This window comes from Strigops habroptila, chromosome 5, assembly GCF_004027225.2.
Source record: "Strigops habroptila isolate Jane chromosome 5, bStrHab1.2.pri, whole genome shotgun sequence".
Classification (NCBI taxonomy): Eukaryota; Metazoa; Chordata; class Aves; order Psittaciformes; family Psittacidae; genus Strigops; species Strigops habroptila.
Window position 1 is genome coordinate 20,792,413 of NC_044281.2, and position 20,663 is coordinate 20,813,075.

Here is a 20,663-nt window from a genome sequence, read left to right on the forward strand (position 1 = left end):
AGACAGTAATTTTTCCATATACTTTCTTTAGTGTTTTTACCACTGAGAGGAGTCTTCTGTTCATTTTCCATAAGTCCAAGCCTGCATACAAATAAATAATTACTTGATACTAATGTATTAATGCTTGTAATTTATATGATTACTGGTTGCTGCATTACATCTTGCAATGTAGTGATAGTGTCTTTCTACTGTCTCGGTATTATGTTGATTTCAGAAGAGAGAAAAAGAAACACATCTGCCTTTATTGTCATTCTTAATAGCTTTCACAGGTACTTGTGAACCCAGGCAATTTCAGTGTCCAGACCATCGCTGTATTGACCCATACTATGTCTGTGATGGAGACAAAGACTGTATGGATGGTGCAGATGAGCATGACTGCAGTAAGTGTAACTTCATTTGTTGAACATCTCTTTACTGTTTCCTCAATCTTGCGCCCTGAGGGGTCTTTGGTGGCCTCATATTACCAGCTTCAAGATAGCAGAATGCGTAATAAACCTATCCATAAATTAACCCTGTTTATGATACTTGTTTTAGCATTTTAGTAAGCCCTTTGATCTCTAGGCTGGTTTCAGGGGGCTGAAATCTGTTTCCTCTGTTTTCTGTAGATTCCAAGGTCACTGCATTTTCTGTATCCTAGGGAAATCCTGGTGTTCAGTGGAACTGGCCACCTGTATTAAAAATGGGTGCAGTCTAGCTCTGTGAGTTAAATAACATCAATATTTTTTTGTTTTGTAGTATATAACTGCAGTGCCACAGAGTTCAAATGTCTCAGCGGAGACCAGTGTATCAGCACTTACTACAAGTGTGATGGTGTTTTTGACTGTAATGATCACTCAGATGAAACTGATTGCCGTAAGTACATTGATGCTGAAAGAAAGGCTTCAGTTACTACATGATGCTTCTGAAAATTTCCTTTATCTGCACTACTGTCCTTAAAACCTCAAAATTCTTTTTAGGGAAACTTGTCTAGAAATCTTTTTCTGAGCAGAAATTTCAAACACAGTAGGATCCAGCTCAAGAGTAGATTTTTCTGGCAAAAAGTAGAGCTTGCATTCCTTTTGGCTCTAATATTTTGTTTTACTTGGCACCTCAGCCTCAGGGTATAGAAATAAAATTAATAAGTCTATTCATCTAGAAAACTGAAAACCTTTTATCCATGAGAGTTAGATTGAAACTTTTCCTTGAGTAATTTTTTACATGTAAATTAGTTAAAATGTTGCCATGCAGGGTGGTTAAAACTATTTTCAGCATGTAATTTCTTTGTGCTGTGGTCATGTGCATAGATATCAGTATACGTAGATATGAAAATTGCTTGCTCAAAATAGAATAGTTGAATTGCCTTGTTCAACATATTATAAAGTAGGAGTTAAACTGGTCAAATTCTGAATTGTTGTGGAGATTGACTGACTGTGGTTCTATGGCCTGACCTAAAAGCAACACAGTTCTTAATAGTACTGTAACTACTTATGCAGGAGATTTACTGAACATAGTGATTTTGTTTCTCTGTCTAAAATTGAAATGGCTTCTGAACTGTTGAATGTTACTGTTTTAGCTACAAGACCACCAGGGATGTGCCACCAGAATGAATTCCAGTGTCAGTCAGACGGCAATTGTGTTCCGGCAAACTGGGAATGTGATGGGCATCTTGACTGTGCAGATGGCTCAGATGAACATCACAGATGTCCTGCCAGGACCTGTCCACCATCTCTTTTCCGCTGTGATAACGGCAACTGTGTCTATCGAGCATGGATCTGTGATGGTGATAATGACTGCAGGGATATGAGTGATGAGAGAGATTGTCCTACTCAACCTTTCCGGTGCCCAAGCTGGCAGTGGCAATGTCCAGGTCACAGTATCTGTGTAAATCTGAGCAAAGTATGTGATAATTCTGCTGATTGTCCTAATGGAGCTGATGAATCCCCATTGTGCAGTAAGTTACTGTTCAAATATCTTCTATAGACTACTATGTGCTACAGCTTCAGAAATAAATGGAACATTCTTAAACAGGGGAAGTTTAGACTAGATATAAGGAAGAAGTTCTTTACAGTGAGGGTGGTGAAGCACTGGAATGGGTTGCCCAGGGGGGTTGTGGATGCTCCATCCCTGGCGGTGTTCAAGTCCAGGTTGGACAGAGCCTTGAGCCACGTGGTTTAGGGCAAGGTGTCCCTGCCCATGGCAGGGGGATTGGAGCTAGATGATCTTAAGGTCCTTTCCAACCCTTACGATTCTATGATTCTATGATTCTATGATTCAGCCTGCTGTATTTAGTGCAGCAACATTTCTAGCAGAAATTGTAAGCACATTGAAATTAGAGCACAAATTACTTAATGTAACTTGCTTGCAGTCAAAGGAGCCTACAATAATGACATGTGTTAGCTATGTCCAGTCTTATGCTCTGAATTTCTGAATTCAAATGTGACTTCCACTGACTTCAAGATAGGTTTTTATATAGCAATATGGGAATGAGCTTTGTGTCCCTGAACATGTTCACTAAAGCATGGTATGCTTTAAGTTCAGATGAAATGTGATTCAGTCCTTAATATTTTCTTCTAAATTTCTAACTTCAAAAATAATGAAAAAAATCTAAAAGCTCGTGTGTAGCTAGAATTTGTATTTATGTTGATTATGAATTGATTTGAGCATAACCTTTTTCTTTCTTTCCTTCTTTCCTCCTTCTCTTTAATCAATGCACATTCTCAGATGAACCCCAGCCAGGTATGATTATGGATGATTTTAAATTATTGTTTATTAATACAATTTTAGGTTTGGATTGGTACACTTATTTTTTGTATATTTCCAGCTAGTTTTGAAAAAAGATTTATAAATGCTTAGCCTTCTGTTTAGCATCCCTTTAATGGGATTCAGTAGTACACACTATGTTGTTACCCGCCTTTATGTGCATTGTGTGTCTTAGATTTTGCATAAGTGTCACATTGCATAACTGATGATTGTGCAGTCATGTTGTTTTAGCAGCAGTCTTAGGCTCATAATGCAATTGCAGAGTATTAAATATAGCATAAGAAGCTTTTATTAACCATTTGCTTATTTCCTTCCCCATTGCCATTTCAGATCAGGAGAGCTGCTCTGACAATAATGCTGGCTGCACTCATGAATGTATTCAAGGACCCTTTGGAGCTCAGTGTACCTGTCCTTTTGGATACCAGCTTGCAAATGACTCCAAGACCTGTGAAGATATTAATGAATGTGACCCTCCAGGCTTTTGTAGTCAGCACTGTTACAATGAGAGGGGGTCTTTTAGGTGTTACTGCGATGAAGGATACATTTTAGAAACCAATGGGAAGACTTGTAAAGCAGCAGGTGAGGAGCATTGATGTCAACCTAAAAAATGACAACAGTGTCTGGAAAATAACCAGCTTTGCCATATTCATATTGTTCTCTTTTAAAAGAGCTGATGCAAACAGCCACTTAAAGTTGTTTGAGACAAATGACCCTGAGTATTTAAACTGTCATCAGAGGCGTTAATTGGAAACTATTGTTTCCTTGAAATAATACATTTAAAGTAAAATTTAACCCTGTAATTTTTAATCCTGGAATTGCCAAAAATATTCTGGAGAAAAGCAATGCCAGGCACCTGTAAGTCATAGGCTAAAATTTGCTCTTTACAAAGTTCAATGTTTAAATCCCAGCCTTTCACAAGACTGACTTAGTGCCTATGCCAGACTTTGCTCATTTCTGAAGAGTAAACAACACTGATACAGCCTAGCTCTCTGTTGTTCTGTATCTCTTACATGGTACACTGACAGTGCAGAGGAGCCATATGCTCAGTGGAATTTGTCACCATAGGTTTCCTGGTTTAGGGATATACTCAGGTTGTGGAAGACTCTTGCAATTTACTTTTGCAAATACGTTTGGCCTTTACTACTAGGGAGTTTCTCATAGTTTGTCTTTATGGCTGCTATTCTTCAGTTGCTTTTCAGCAGTTTATCAGGGTAAGCTGCTGCACGGTAATCTATCCACAGCAACAGCTGGCTTTCCTGTAATCTGTTTTTTCTTTTTCCTGGTCCCCATGCAGTCAAAAGGTGGGAAAAAAGAGCTGGCTGGCTAGAAAGGACCCAGAGCCAGGCTGAATAGAGTAACTGGTGGTACAAAGAACATAGGGGGTTGAATCAGGACTAGGCGCTGAGAATTGCTTATGCAGGAATGAGTGTTGGATGTCCTTATGGCATCTGGTTGGACAATGGGAAAGAAGACCTGTGGTCCGCATATGAGACTCAAAGCGGAGTCTGGTAGAAAGAGTGAAGGATGGAGAAAAAGTGAAGAAAAGTCAAGGTAGACCCAGTATGGACAGACTGGATATGGTAAAATATCTTGGCCTAAGAATTGATTTAAATTTTTTCTTTCAATATGTATGTCTGGATACAATAGCTTTAATGGTATAAAGCCATATCAAATTTCTCAGTGTTTCTTTTTCTTACAGAATTACTGTTGGATAGTTTATTGGTTTGTTTTAATTTTTAATTCCTTTGACAGAGTCTGGAAATCTTCTTTTGCTGGTGGCAAGTCGTAACCAAATTGTTGTGGACAACATCACCTCTCAGTCACATAGTATTTATTCTCTGGTTCGGGATGGGAGGAATATTGTGGCTATTGATTTTGATTCTGTCACAGATCGTATCTTTTGGTCTGATACAACAGAGGATAAAATTTGGAGTGCTTATCAAAATGGGACTGACCGAAAAATAGTAAGTTTTGCCGTAATTCTTGTCTCTCTATTGCAGAGGGAAAATGAAGAAACTATCTCCAGTTAAGAAAGGGGAAGAGGGAAATCCCAGCATAGTAAGAAGAGAGAGATCATAGACAAAGTGAAACAACTTTATAGCTACTAAGTCAACATCTCAGACAGCTTTTTGAAAAAGAAAACTGAATGCTTTCAAGAAGCCCCTTTTTAACATCAGGCTGTAGCTTGATTTTCCTTTTAGTAGATGCTAACCTCTTCAGTAGAGCTGCTGAAGTTAGCAGGAGTGTTTGGGTGTTTGTCAGCACTTTGAATGTGTACATTGTAACTCATTCTGTGTAAGAGATCTAAAAGTGTTGGAGATGTGGTTCCCCATTTTCCATATCTATCAAAGTGCAACGGGTGAAAAATTAATATCGTTTGTTCTCTCTCTCTCTTTTTTTGTTTTTAATATCTTGTTACTAAACAGGTGTTTGACAGTGGTGTCACCGTGACTGAAAGTATAGCAGTAGATTGGGTAGGTCGCAATCTTTACTGGACAGACTTTGTCCTGGAAACAGTTGAAGTCTCTAAAATGGATGGGAGCCACAGGACGGTGCTAATCAGTGAAAATGTAACAAACCCAAGGGGACTAGTGTTAGATCCCAGAATTGAGTAAGATTCTTTTTTTTTTTTTATGTTTTGTTTTGAAAAGATGCATATTTTATGATGTGACAATATTCAAATTTGAGATATGCCAAAATTGTTTTGTAATTGTAAATGACAAGTGAAAGAGAAAAGATTTTTAGAAGTAGTGTTTGCAGAGTTGATTTAATTTTTAAAGTCATATGGTGATTTCATAATCTGCTGCTCTGTTGACTGTAACAAGATGTTATTTTTCCTGTAAAACAGATTTTCCTACATTTGCTTCCTAGAACTATTAATTCAGATTTCTGACGTATCGTTATGAGTTGGTGGTGTATCACACACATGGAATATGTATGTGGTATGGTATGCCTATCTGGCAAGGAAACATGTTCCTTCATAGCTCCAATTCTAAAATAATTGTCTGTACTATATTCACGTTATCACAAAATCACCTTCCCATTTCAGGCAGCAAATGGCATAGAGTAAATTGAATATTGTGATTTGAGCTGTTCATGTACAAACTTCTACTCTTTTTTGAGCTCTTCAATGCCTTGAAGTCCACTTACTGCCAGCCATGTGGGGCTCTTCAGTTATATCACTGTTTGCATTATCAATGCATGCCTGTGAAAATACAAACCCATATTGAATGATTATTTAGGAGCTGGAGAATCAGATTATAATCAACATTGAAAACTAGTGATAACAGTAGCTTCTATATGCTTCTATTACTGAGAAATGAAAACAGTAATAGAAGTATTAAAAAACTTTTTACAACAGAAATTACGGTAATATCTGAAGTCAGCATATTGCTGAAATGAATGATTTCAGTATCATTGTGTAGGACTTTTCTTAAAAGATTATTTCTATTTTTTGGCTAATGAGTCTTTGTGTGATGTTTCTCAATAGGCTACTAGTTTCTTTTTCAGATTGGTAACCACAGGTTACTTTTTTCAGTGCTCATGTAATGTTCTGGACTGACTGGGGCCAAAACCCTCGAATTGAAAAAGCCAGCATGGATGGCAAAATGCGAACAGTGATTATTAACAGTAAAATCTACTGGCCCAATGGACTCTCCATTGATTACCCAAATAAGCTTCTTTATTTTGCTGATGCTTATCTTGATTATATTGATTTTTGTGATTACAATGGAAACAACAGACGACAGGTGGTTGCAAGCGATCTGGTAAGACATTAATAAGAAACCATTGTTTTCCCATGTCCTTGCAGTAGTCCTTAACCTATTTCCGCTGTCATTGCACTGTCAGAGCCTTGAATGTATTTTTCTTCAAAAGATTGGGTGAAGCAGATATGAGGTATTTTAGCTACTCGCTGCAGCTGTGCATATCCTATTCACAGTCAGGAGATCTTCAGCAGAACCTGGAGCTGAGTGTAGACTTGGTGCTTTAGAGCACTCTCATTTGTTCTATCTGCACGCATGAAGTTTAAAGGTGACATCTGACACTGCTGTAGGTAAATACAGTACAAAAAACCTGGAAGAACTTTCTCTGGTCACCTTCTGTGAGTGATGGTTGCTACTATTCTTGACAGCAGTGAAGAGTTTTGTGCTGCCAGGACTTGCTGTGTGCAGGGCACTTCATAAAGACCACCCCACTTACAGGCTGTCTCCCAGTGAAGTGCTGCTGGCAGCTTGTAGCACTGTCCCTGTGCCAGCACAACAGTTCAGATGTTCAGTTGGTACACATGAGCTGGTATAAATAACCGCATGTATATTCTCAAAAACTGAACCTTGGAGCTTTTATTTCTGGCTAGAGAGACAATTCTTGTGAAATAGGAGCCAGTGCGATCTTCTTGACTTACTTGTAGTTTTCTGAAATTTAGATAAGCCACCTTCTTTGACCTTCTGGTAAGTTATAGGGGAGCTTATCAGAGATGCAAGGTCTTGACAGGTCTGTAACTCTCACTAGAGATTTCCTCTTGTGCCCATGAAAACCTAGAATTGGGTCTTTATCTGTTGGTTCCCTTGTGCTCTGCACAGTTAGACTGCTTTGTTAATTCCTCATGCTGTACATCTCACAGGGTCTATTTAGCATTTTCATTTAAAAAAAATGTTTATTTCCCCCATAATTAAGGCCTTGTTTTCAGGCAGTAGATGCTGTTTCATATTCTTTTGCTGAAAAATGTCTTTTGAGACACGGGCATGTTTTTCTTATTTTTTTAAAATTATGCTTAGTTCTGTTGTTACTTCATTGCAAGTTTTACATACAAAAATCTCCAGAACTAAATTGGTAAACTTCCTTGCATTTCAGATATTGCAGCATCCACATGCTCTTACTATCTTTGAAGATTTCGTGTACTGGAGTGACCGCTATACTAATAGAGTAATTCGGGCCAATAAATGGCATGGAGGAAACCAGACAGTTATGATTTATAACATTCACCAGCCTTTGGGGCTTGTGGCTGTCCATCCTGTAAAGCAGCCTAATGGTAAGTTCAGCAAAACAACTTTAGTAATTGCAAAAATAAGTCATGCAGCAGTGTCATGCATAGGCACTCCTGGAATCAGTCTTGTTAGGAAATGAGCTGGGTTAAACCAAGCAAATAATTCATACTAGTGACTTGCAACAGAAGGTCATTTCAGCCTGTACAGCCTCACGTTTAGGGAAAGTAATCTAGGCAGCATGTAATTATAATGACTAGCCCAAAAGAATAATAGGGAAGTAGTATGTGCCATTTTCTTGTGCTTCGTTTTGAATGTTGCTATAAGAAAATCAGAGCGTTTTTGGAAAGCATCTTGATTTTCAAGATTTGTCTCTGATACCAGACTCAGCTCCTCAAATGTTACTGAATTATTCTTTTAGACAAGACTACTGCCATTAACTTTCTCTGAAAGCACTTTTGTCTTATTTTTACTTCATGAAATAATAATAATACTAAATAAACTGTTTCATTGCATTCAGGATTCCCGCTGAATCCGGAATTCAGGTGATCTTTTGCAGATGAAAGACACTAAAAAACAATTTGGGTTTTTTCTTTCTGTTAGGTAGAGTTATGTTCTAAATCAGACTTCTTTGCCATTTCATGGCGTGACTTGTAGAGGGGGAAATATTTTGACATGAATATTGTCTTCCATTTTCTGCTCTATTTCTTGTGTATGGAGTGTTTCTGATTGAGGAATGTAACAATGACTGACTTTTTTTTTTTTTTTTCTTTCTTTCTTTCTTTCTTTCTTTCTTTCTTTCTTTCTTGGAAACTTTCATTCTGGGGAGGGTGAAGACTTGCATCTGAGTAAGGTGCTAGTAATTTCAGGGCTATATCTGTTTTGGAACCAAATCTTCCTTAATCATGTTCAGAGCCAAAGCCTCTTAGCATTCTCACTGCAGATTGTTCAGTCACCAGAGGGTACCATTAATTTATACGTCATAGTTCTGGTTTAAGAGGTTTTATTTTGGAACCCAAGGTATAAAAAACTTTCTACCACTAGTGGAGAAGATGATTGCTTATTTTTCTTCATTGTATTAAATTAGTACATTTTATGATTTTTCATTTAGAATTGTTCAGTTGTATTTTATGTGGCCAGACAAAGGAGGAGGAAAGAAAGCACTTGCAAAACAACAGAACATGCTAATTATTTGCAGGTTGAAATTCCAGATGCAGTATTAAAACTGTTACCCTCTCTCCTTTTTTGTAAATCATTAGATCTTATACCAGCTAGAGTTTAGATTTGTTATATTGAGAAGATGAATAATTCTCTTACAGTTTAAGTTTATGCCATTGTTTTATTGTCATCTTGTTAATTTGATTTAATTTCTTGTTAGCTTTTATATTAAGAACAATTGTGTCATTTCCAAGTTTCTTAGAATAAGACCTGCTGCAATTGCTAAGGACATGCTCAAGAACTGATTTTTATTTTCCTATGAAGATGGTTCATCCTGAAAAACCCTCTTTAGCAGCAATTTTGTGAAAGTGATCTAAATGGTTGTATATTTAGTGTATAGTAATAACAGCAGTCAGTAGTGACCTTCAAAGTGATCCAAGAAATGAAGTATTGAAGTCCCATTACCTTTGAACAGGCAACGATTTTTATGGTTTTATTTTTCTCAGAGAAGCTTCAGTAAATAATTTAAATCCCTCATCTAGAAAGCTTATAATGATCAAAGACTGAAAATCCTGGTGCAGTGAAGAAAAGTTTGAAAGGGAGTTTGAAAGGTTTTCTATGATGCAAAAAAGGAATAGAATGAAAAGACCACTGTGACAATGGTACTGGTTTCACATGAAAAAAATGATATCCTGTTACGAGTGTATTGTATTACTTCTGGTTCTGGGAAATAGCTTAGTTTTTTAATTTTAAGGAAATAGCAAAACTGATTTAGCACTGGGTTAGTATTATTAGTAGCAATGAGATTGAATATTCCTTCTAATCGCTCATATTGTTAGAATTGCTAATACTTTCTTTTTTTCTTTTCAGGTATCAATTCTTGTGCAGCGTCCCCCTGTAGCCACCTCTGCTTACTTTCTTCATCTGGACCACTTTTTTTTTCCTGTGCTTGTCCTTCAGGATGGATGCTTTCTCCTGATAACAGGAATTGCATAAGAGGTAGGGCAGTAATAGTGAGAGATAAAAAAAAAAAAGACCTGACATTGTCAAAGTATGCTTTTTGCCCTCTGTCAGGTAAAAAGCATACTTCAGATCTGTGGGCTGTTGCTCCTGAAATCGAAGTTTGGGGCCATTCCAGGCAGTAGGATGGATGGAATGTACTTGGCCTAAAGGTTTGGAGCCAGGTTCTGGAAAGAAATCAGAGATTCAGGTGGTTTTTTAGCACTTTGAAGTGTTTTAATGAAGCTGCAGTCTAAAATTTCTTAACATTCTAGCTGTTGGAATACATCTAGAAGGAGTTTAGCATCAGTTAAAAACAAAAATATATTCTGGCAGAATGTTGTTTATATTATAAATGTTCAGTCTGGAAACCTGTTTCTAAGAGTTGCAGTTGTAAGAATGTTGGGATACAGGACTAGAAGGGACTTTCTTGGTCACTCAAATCTGTTTCCTTTTTGTCCTTGGCTACCATATCATGTCATCTTTCACCAGCTGAGCTCCAGTTTAAGATTAATTTGGTTTCTTGCCCCTAAAACTCACTGAACCTCACGGTTTTGATATTTGGAAACCTTCTGGTTTTCTGTTCAAATATAGTCTTTCCCCAGTTTATGCCTATTTCTTATGCTGTTTTTGTCCTTCAGGATAAATAGTATCAGTAGCTCTCCTTCAGCCCTGGCATATGTTCTGTTGTGGAAAAAGTTACAGATGTCAAATACAGGAGGTCTAGAAACAGCCTAAAAATACAGATGCTACAGGCGGTGCAGCTGTAACAGAGCTAGCCTTTGCAAATAAAACTTTGTATCAAAAAGTACTGCTGAACCTTCTTTGAACAGTCCACAGACCTGGGTGATTTGTAAAAATCATTTAGCCAATTGATTAAAAGTCACAAAAATTCAAAGTATTGGTAGGCAGTTTGTGAAAATTGACCAGATTTATTTTGTCAGAGAAAGCATTGATTATTAATTTTCCATCAGTGGTACAAAGTATGCTTTGGTGCCTCCCTGATAATGAAGCTGCAAATTACTGAAATTTAAGTAGAAAGTATCTTTGGGATGAGCTAACACTAGAAATCTGTCACTCAAAAGATCCTTTCTTTTTAAACTATCTAAATTTTCAAAGTCGTATGATGCTGCTTTCCTGCTTGATACTTAGCAGTGTGTTCTTTAAAGAGGTATATTACATTCACCTTTTTTTCACACCAGCAGTAAGAGAATTACCATTTATATAATCTGAAATGAAATGAAAATTTCTGTGATCTTTTTCTGTTTAAAAAAAGAGGGTTCCCTTTGGAAATCTGTATTGGTTTTAGTATGTGCAGGCTTATAGAGGTATCATGAAAGAAACATGACAGTGATGAAGCACATGCATGTGTAGAGTTGGACCCAGTTCTGCTGCTGAATTGAGCTCTTGACAGTTCTTATCTTTATTTCCCACATGTTGCAGAGTTCCCTGTGTCTATTCAGGTACAGTTGTGGCCCTTTTATAAATTACATAAATGCTCACTATAAATTGTGTAAGAGAAATAAAAATATCCTTCTGTGAAGCACAGTTCTTTTATACTCTTTGGGATTACTGTTTTTTTTTTTTTAGATGGAATTTATACATTTAAAACAGTATATAAAAAACAGCTACAGATTTTGGGAATTTTTTTAAAAAAATATATTTGCTGAAGGTCAGCACATCAGAAAATGTTATAAAACATATACTGATTCCTTTCATGGTAAAAGCTTTTAATTATTGCTAATGATTACAAAGGATTAGGCATTTGCCATTTCTAGTATTTACTGTTACCCTTTGCTGTCATTGCTTACTTTAAAAGGCCAGCACAACCTTTCAGAAAGAAGATTAAACTGAGCTGCATCCATGTGGTTGCCCAGTGTCTCTACAAAACAATGATATTGCTGGTCTCTGCCTACTTAGTTTGCATATTAAATGCTGCTAACTTCAGGTTGATGGAAAGGCATTGATTCTAGGATTGCACCATTTCTAGCTTTACATAAGAATGCTAATAAGATTGCCTTTGCATGTATTTCACTTTAAGCTGCATTTCAGGTTGACATTAAAGATGGTGAATGTATCAAGCTGACTTGGAAACAAAGCAAGGATTTTGTGTATGTTAAAATCTGGTATTAATATGGTAAATTTGCATATTTAATATAACAGTACATGAATTTTATATGGATCATAATTTTTCATGTAAAACATATATTAAGTTTAAAGACTGCAGAAGTTATATTAATGCCTATCTATCTGTTGAAGCTACACAGATTTTTAGACCTGTATAGCTCAGCAAAGTTGCTCTGTTGTCCATTATACGAATGACTGTATAGATTTGCATAGGTGGTAAACTTGAAGCAATCAGCAAAAAAATTTATGTAGAATATAACTGTTTTAAATGAGCCTATCAAACTTGTAAAGTACAACAGTGTAGCCTAGAGAATTCGCATATCTATCTCAGCTGGATTCAGTAGTGGTGTAGTGTGTACAATTAGAAAGGGAATAATGACTCCAGGGTCTCGTATGCATTGGAACTATTTCACATGAATTTAGCTGATCATTGCAAATGTTTTATACAAGAGCACTGGTGTGCCACATTCTTCGGGGGCAAATGGAAGAAGTCCAAGAATTTCACAGACAGAGCTAGCTCTATGTCTTCAGGCAATTATTGGCCCAAATGTGAATTTTCTGCTGAGACAAACAATATCTAGGTTTATGTCAAATTTGACAAATAGTTCCAGCTGCAAGAGAGAAGTACAGAGAATAATTTTTGAGAATTGCAATGATGTGTTGGCTTGTGGTTTTTACTGTCAAAATTTTTACTGCAAAATTTATATAAATGTATTAAGCATCCAGTGAAGAAAATAAATAATAATTCATGACCACCACCCCCAAACCAAAACAAAAGAAATCTTTCATCTATTATAAAAAAGAAAAGGGGTTACTGCTACCTTCTATGCAGTAGCAGCCCAGTTCCCTGTTAAGTGATGGCTTGTGCCTATGGAGAGAAGAGGTTAGAATCAGGAGATTCTCTTCCTCTTCTCCCTGGCAGATGAGAAATGAAGTTGCTGACTCGCACGCTACAGCTCTTCAATGTATTTTCTCAGATGACCTGACTAGATGCCCTTTTGTTAATAAGATTTAAGCATAAGGATATGTTTACCTAGAAGTAAATATACTATAAAGGAGTGTATCTGCTCCCTTAGAGATAAAACAAGAAAACACAGTACTGCAATTATAGTTAATCATAGAATGGTTTGGGTTGGAAGGGACCTTAAAGATCATCTAGTTCCATCGCCCCTGCCATGGGGAGGGACACCTTCCACCAGACCAGGTTGTTCAAAACCCCATCATCCAACCTGGCCTTGAACACTTACAATATAATAAAGATCAGCAATTGCTGCTGTGACATTGTACCTTGCTTGTGAGTCCTGCTCAGTAGGCATTAGAACCCATCTCAGGCATGTCTTGGAGAGCCTCAGAGCTTTGTCCTGCTGATTCCCATTCTCAGAGATTGGTCAGCAATGAGTGATCCTGCCTTACTTACTTCCTCCTTCTCAGAATTTGCTTGCACATGCATTGTGATTGCACAGTGCTAAAACTTTAAATGTTGAAACAATTACAATAACTGATAACCGCACTCCTAGTGTGGGCACAATTTGTAGGCAAGTGGTTCCAAAACATCTCTGGCAATATTCAACCATTCTGAGCATCACGGGACTTTAGGGTGGGAGAGTGGAAGCATATTGCAGTGCCATTTTCTTGGTCAGAAACAACTCTGAACTACATTATATGTTTTCACAGTTGAACACCCTTTCCTTATTGCTGTAAGAGATAATATAATTTATGGAATTTCTCTGAACCCTGAGGAGAAGACGAACGATGCAATGGTTCCAATAGCAGGAGTTCAAAATGGTGTTGATGTTGACTTTGATGACTCTGAACAGATGATTTATTGGGTTGAAAATCCGGTAAGTTAGTATTTGTGTTCAAATGTGCACTGAAATAAGACTCCTTATTTTAAATTAAAGTTTTCGACTGAAATATATTAGGATTGCAGTTAAGAATTTTGATGCATATAATTGCAAAGAATGAAATGTGGGGGTTTTGTTTGTTTTGTTGTTGGTTGGTTGATTGTGTTTTGGTAAAGAAGCTTAATCTCTTTTGTAAACTAGTTTTCATCTTTGTCAGCTGAAATATTTGATGAATGGTATTTCTAGCTCAGCCAGAGACATGAACAGGAAATATCAGAAAGCCTTGGTAGAACCATATTCTCAGCTCCTCTTTGCTAAAGTCCACTCTTTCTCTTCTCTCTTGATTTAGGACTTAATTCTGCAAACGCAGCCAGAACAGCTCTCCATGAGAGCAGTACATGCGACACAGTAGCACTAGGCATTAGAATGAAGATACACACATCTAGCCTGAGCACTTAATAAAGTAACATAGTAGAGAGGCAACAGTTTCTTTAAAAAGAAAAAATTGTTTGCAAAATCACAACAATTTAGAGGCAGCACATATAAGTCTTCTAGATCTAAAAAGTAGTGTGAGATGATTTTTAATAGTTGATCATTATTGTTTGTCTAAGTGATTTTAATGCTTGTCCTGAACTAAGAAACTATACGTGTTCCTTAGGGCTAACTCGCCATAAAAATTTCCCAGTTTTTGCAGGATGAACACTTCAAAAAAACCAACTGTGGCAGTCTGGGAGATAGATGTGGTAGGAAATATGTGTTCTCTCTTGGAAACTTAAAAGCACTTATTTCTTCAAGAAAAGCAGTGCTTAGGTCCTGGAGGAGTATAGTGGAGGATAAGGAGATGTCTGTAGTTGCGTTTTACAGAAACGATTCATACTAACTTGTTACCTTTCACCCACACAAGATTTATGTTTTTTTGGTGTTTTTTTTTCTCCCAATCTGTTTCCTTTACATTTTTCAGGTTTGAAGTAAAAAAAAAAAAAATTTAAAAAAAAAAAAAAGCCACCACTCACTTTAAAGCCTTTTCTGTGACACTCGTAGGGGAATTATAATTTATTATTTGTTCTTTGAAAATCAGAATGGTTAGTTTCCATGAAGTATTTAAATAGACCTATTTAAGCAAACCTTTGCCCAAGGAACTAGATAAATTCTCAGGAATCTGTTTGATCTTCCATGCAGTCTGAAAAAATGTTCTTGACAGATCTCAGCCAGCAGATACAGCTGACATTTACAAGAGGTGGAGTAGTTCTGCAGGAGGTCATGGGCTGATATATCCAGTAACAGAGCTGGCAAGTGAAATGCCAGGTGCCTCTGCTGGCTGGGTGTGGATTAGTGCTGTATTTTAGTTAGGTCTTGAGCTTCAGCCTGACAAATGCATGACTGTGGGCTGTCTCCCGTTCTGTACCACTGACCTGCAGGCCTCAGGCTGCTGCTGCTCGCAGAGCTGACACACCTGTGTCAGTCACGGCTCGCTCTCTGGAAAAAAGGTCTTTTTCTAGTTTCTAATGTCAGAAACATGTTTGCCTACTCTCTTAATTGTCGTGATTGTCCATTACCACAAGGCCTCTTCCTGAGTACCCTTTTTTGTCTCCATCCATTGCAAGTTTGGGTTTTCCTGGGGTTTGTCTACACTTCACAATACTGGCAGACAAATTACAGCTAAAACTATGCAACAGTTGAAGCTTGTATTTAGAGCTCAGGTGAACATCCATCAACTTCTTCACCCTGTCTGAAGCAAACTCAGGAAACAAAGATAAACATGAGAGTTCCCTGTTCTACTTGAAAACCACTTCTGGAGTATTTTTATCTTCAGCTGTCATGTTCCACAGGTTATTAGTTATAAATGCCAATAAGTAGGAGAATTTCTCTCTGTCTTGAAAGTGTCTATCATACTAGACCCTGTTGTAAATATTCAATATCCATCAGGCTCTCAAAGTAGGATTTTTATAGTACCAAAAGTTATTCTACTTCCATACTTTTTTCTGTAGGCCTAAGGATTCAAGGACAGGTTAATTTGCAAATAGCACTACATTATTAGGATTCAGCAAGCAGCACACTACTGATGTCTAGAACTTCTGCCTATTTAAGCCAGCCATTAATTTGGCCTGGAGTTCTTGTTCAGATTTTTGCCATGTGATATGTTGGTTCCTTTCTGAAGCATCATTTTCAATTCTATACTGATATATTCAGACAGTATACTGATATCATGGTAACAAAGCAATTAGAAATATGCATGGACTAAATCATCACTGGGTGCTTTTCCTAAAGCTGGTTCTAACTTGTTTCTGCTCTGAGATGGCAACTGCAACCTGCTCTCCATTTTTTTACTGCCTGGGAATGGTCTACCTCTGCCTCTACCTCCTCCCTTCCTGGACTGGGCTAACGTTAGCTGCACAGCCTCTGTCTTCAAGTGATGCAAATTTTCAGGCTGTAATGGTGTGCTGTATGTTCTATCCCTTCGAGATGGCAGTGCCCCTCTGTCTTTCCAGCAAAGTGCCAGAGCAGAGCAAACCTACTGCACATGTTGCCTCAGTGAAGAACTGGGGTGGTTGGTCCGAGTGCTACCTTGCCTGGGAGCCTGCAACACAGAGCCACATCTTCCTAGGACATGGTCAGCATGTCTGCATGCTTGTTTATATCATGCTTTAGCATCACACACTGTAGCTAATAAATTTGCAAGTCATAAACTTGTGTGGTTGGAATAGAACGGTGTTTTCTGCTCTTGACATTTTTTCACTTTTGTTATCTTTTTTCCAAGGGTGAAATTCACAGAGTGAGGTCAGATGGATCCAACAGAACAGTTTTTGCTCCAGCAGCTGTTATTGGTACTCCTATTGGTCTGGCATTGGACTGGATATCCGCAAACCTGTATTATAGTAACCCGGCGACTCAGTCACTTGAGGTAATTATTTAAGAAGGGCAATTGGAAAGTAAGAGCTTAGAATTTTCACTTAGGTGTACAGGTTGAAATCAGTAATTTTGCTTTGTTTTGTGAAAAACTGATATTAGATTAATTTTAATTAATAACTGTAGAAAAATACTTTACAAACTTGAAAAAAAAAAAAACCCTAAATTTGAGCATAGTCAAAAAGATTGAAAGCAGTCTATTCTGGGAACTTTATTTGTGCTTAGATATCCCTCCTTCCCCCCAGTCATTCACTCATTAGGCTTCTGGTATTTGACAGTAAACCTTTCTGATCACTAGAGTTACTATTATTATTACTATTCTTGCTTCAAATCATTAATCCTAATGCAGTGTGTCTGATAGTAAAGGAATTTTGCCATCAAATGCAGTAAGAGCCAAGATCCACTCCCAAATGTTTTGATGTGATGTTATTTAGCTTTCTGGAGACTAGGAGTGCGGTGGTATGTGAAGGGTAAAATTGCCATTTAGTGTAGGGAAATAGAGGATAAGCAATATATAATACAGTAATGACTGTGAATAAGCCCAGTAATTAATCTACTTGTCCCAAAATATAAATACATACTATTAAATTAAAAGGCAGCTAATTTAAACAAATAAAATTGAATACTTTCTAAATCAGCATTTCATCAACCCGTACAGCCTGTAATAGTTGCAAGATATTATGAAAGCTGAAAGATTAAGTATTTGTATACTAAGAATGCTTACTTGTTAACACAGGTGGGTTTCAGGCCACAAGCAGCTCTTTCAAGAGAAGGGAGGTGGGTAGAGTACAGAACAATGTGCTTTTTCTTCATAGTATTTGAGAGACTATTCTGCAATTTCAACTCCCTGGGGATTTAGGCTTTCTTCCTTTAATTTGAAAATCTGTCATAAGTTCTATATTACATGCTCTGAAGAGTTCAATGTTTGCATAGGTCCTGAAGCTGCATGGAGATGTAATGTACAGGAAAACACTGATTACCAATGATGGCACCTCTCTGGGAGCTGGTACGCCGATTGGTTTGACAGTTGATCCAGCAAGAGGGTAAATTTCCAAAATTGCTGTTGTTTTTGCATGAGAATATTTGCTACATTTTTCTTAATTTTTAGGGTCTGCAGCTTCCATCCTGAATTTCATAGAATCACAGAATGGTTTGGGTTGGAAGGGACCTTAAAGATCACCTAGTTCCAGCACCCCTGCCATGGGCAGGGACACCTTCCACTAGACCAGGTTGCTCAAGGCTGCATCTTTGGACACTTCCAGGGATGGGGCAGCCACAACTTCTCTGGGCAACCTGTTCAAGTGCTTCACCACCCTCATAGTGAAGGATTTCTGGTTTTGTTGTTTGGTTGGTTTTTTGTTTTGTTTGTTTGTTTGTTTGTTTTTCTTCATATTTATGCAGAATTTATTTATTCTTTTTAAGCCCTAGAAAATAATTGCATGGCTTCATGAATTGTTGCATAGATGTTAATTCTCCTTAATTTACCATATACTTATATGGCAATGTCTTTAATTAAAAATATCTCAGAATATTATGGCTGTGAAAAAAATCTCTGAAAAATGAGAGCCCAGAATAAAGAGAACTCTGAAGTCTGTCTTTATAATATCTTGTGATGTCTATCTTGATGCCTTTCTATAGTAGAAAGACACACTAATGGGAAGAGTGTCACATATTAAAGAGCAGAGCACTAAATATGATTATACTGCATTCTCCAAATTGCAGCAGAATTGGCTGCAATTTGTTTATTTTTCCAACAGAGTACTTAAAGTTGCAATATGATGTTTTTTCTCCCCCCCCCAAATCATAGTGTTCCATAGGACCATATTAGTAATGAGATAGTTCCATTGGTGACTTGGCAGGCTTTCAGATGAATTGAATTGAAGATGTTTTATCCCTAGTTGGGAGTCTGGCTGCCGTGTCCCTTAGCTGTTCTTCAGCATCTGAGGCCAGAGCAGTGCTCATGTTCCCCAGAGCCACATAACAGAATTCTGTTTCGTATAGATTTTTCTGAACTTGTAGTTTTATTTCCAAATTGGAACTGAAACCACTCAGCTATCTGGGAAACAGGATTATTAATCTCCTGCTTTCTTGTTAAAGTCCTAGTGCTCTACTAGAGTTTACCTGCTGATGGCATTGTGGGATGATACAGGGAGAGGTTGTGGATTTCTAAAAATGATTGAACAGGCATTGTTCTCTTTTTCAAGACGTTTCTCTTTTATTTCTCTCTTTTTTCAAACAAAGTCTTTTTTTCAGTGTGGTGGTTCAAAGTGAGCTCTGTTCAGATGTGCTTAAGTACTTGGCTGATGAAGGAGATGGATTTAAGCATATGCTGAAATGGTCCATTGATCTCTTATTAGCTTTGCTAACAGATGTGATAATGTGTGTTACAGGAAGCTGTACTGGACAGACCAGGGAACTGACAGTGGCGTCCCAGCAAAGATTGCCAGTGCAAACATGGATGGATCAGGCATACAAACCCTCTTCACCGGCAACCTTGACCATGTAGAGTTCATTACCATTGATATTAAGGAAGAAAAGTTGTACTGGGCTGTTACAAGCACAGGAATGGTAGGAGATATTTTGTAAATAATGGCTTTTTTACCTGTTCATCTCTCTCTGCTATTCTGTTCCCATATGTAATTCAGTTACTTTAGTTTATCATCTAACTGGGAGTTGCAGGAGTGAGCAAAATCTGAATAACTGTTGTTACTAACTACCATTTAAAATGGTAGTTCAAATGGTATTTCAAAGTTTAATATTAAATGAAAAAACAGAAATTGTTGGCATCCTGCTGACCCTTTCCTTCCTACCTTGTACGTAAACATCTCATGCCTGAAAAGATTTTAGTAGCATATGTTGCATTTTTTTTTCTATTGTAACATTGAACTTTTATTGTAAGAAATGTAATATTAAGCTTTAAACTGATTTCTTAGATTGAGAAAGGCAATGTGGATGGTACAAATCGTGTGACTCTGGTGGTCCATCTTTCTCATCCATGGGGAATTGCTGTGTATGATACCTTTCTGTACTATACTGATCGCGATTATGAAGTTATTGAACGAGTTGACAAGTCCACTGGAGCAAACAAAGTAGTACTGAGAGATAATGTACCAAGACTGAAGTGCCTGCGTGTGTATTACAGAGACAGTGAGTATTTGCTAACGGGGTATTTCAGGATATCCAACTTGTGAAAACTCAAAACCTCATTCAGAGGCAGAATGCATGCTCTTTCAAAGGCAATTGTTTGATTGGGCTTTCAGGAAAAGTGTCAGAAGCATTTTACCTGATTTTGGTAAAGAGATGTTCCACCATCCAGTTAAGGCATCTATTGGCCTATGTAAATTTACTAAAATATTATCAATGTAATATTGACTAAATAACAAATTTTGTTACTTTAGCTTGAAATTTATACATCCATTTTATCTGTTTCTTGGCCAGCTATCTTAGATATCAAGAAACCAGCAATTCATTGCAAACACTTAAGTGCTAAAATGTACAGTGATTTAGTAAGTTCTTAATTTTTGCCAGCTGGTCGTTAATACTATGCAAAGATATGAATTTGGTTATATGTCTGTGAGAGTTTGTGATGATAAAGTTCAGATTTTTACATCTTGCCATGTGTGTCTTTGACAGATTCTGCTGGTTCCTCAAATGGCTGCAGTAACAATATTGGAGTTTGCCAGCAGCTTTGCCTACCTGTACCTGGTGGATTATTCTCCTGTGCCTGTGCTACTGGCTTTCAGCTAAATCCTGATAACAGAACTTGTTCTCCATACAGTTCATTTGTAGTTGTTTCTATGCTTTCTGCAATTAAAGGATTTAGTTTAGAGACGTCTGATCATTCTGAAGCCATGGTACCACTGGCAGGAAGAGGTATGTGAATATTATAGCATGAAAAAATTCTATG

The 20,663-nt window shown here is 37.4% G+C and overlaps 1 protein-coding gene across 2 annotated transcripts in view; it reads left to right on the forward strand.

Moving 5' to 3' along the window:
• Nucleotides 1–20,663, forward strand: part of LRP2 (LDL receptor related protein 2) — a 124,736-nt gene that overhangs the window by 50,872 nt on the left and 53,201 nt on the right. For both annotated transcript variants that reach the window (XM_030486367.1, XM_030486368.1), the window contains exons 23-38: nt 261–380; nt 736–852; nt 1,553–1,930; nt 2,701–2,715; nt 3,070–3,318; nt 4,492–4,703; nt 5,166–5,350; nt 6,278–6,506; nt 7,591–7,768; nt 9,750–9,878; nt 13,680–13,846; nt 16,608–16,751; nt 17,690–17,799; nt 19,147–19,324; nt 19,690–19,903; nt 20,390–20,629. In XM_030486367.1, the coding sequence (XP_030342227.1) occupies nt 261–380; nt 736–852; nt 1,553–1,930; nt 2,701–2,715; nt 3,070–3,318; nt 4,492–4,703; nt 5,166–5,350; nt 6,278–6,506; nt 7,591–7,768; nt 9,750–9,878; nt 13,680–13,846; nt 16,608–16,751; nt 17,690–17,799; nt 19,147–19,324; nt 19,690–19,903; nt 20,390–20,629 (2,865 nt within the window). The remainder of the gene's footprint in view (nt 1–260; nt 381–735; nt 853–1,552; nt 1,931–2,700; nt 2,716–3,069; nt 3,319–4,491; nt 4,704–5,165; nt 5,351–6,277; nt 6,507–7,590; nt 7,769–9,749; nt 9,879–13,679; nt 13,847–16,607; nt 16,752–17,689; nt 17,800–19,146; nt 19,325–19,689; nt 19,904–20,389; nt 20,630–20,663) is intronic.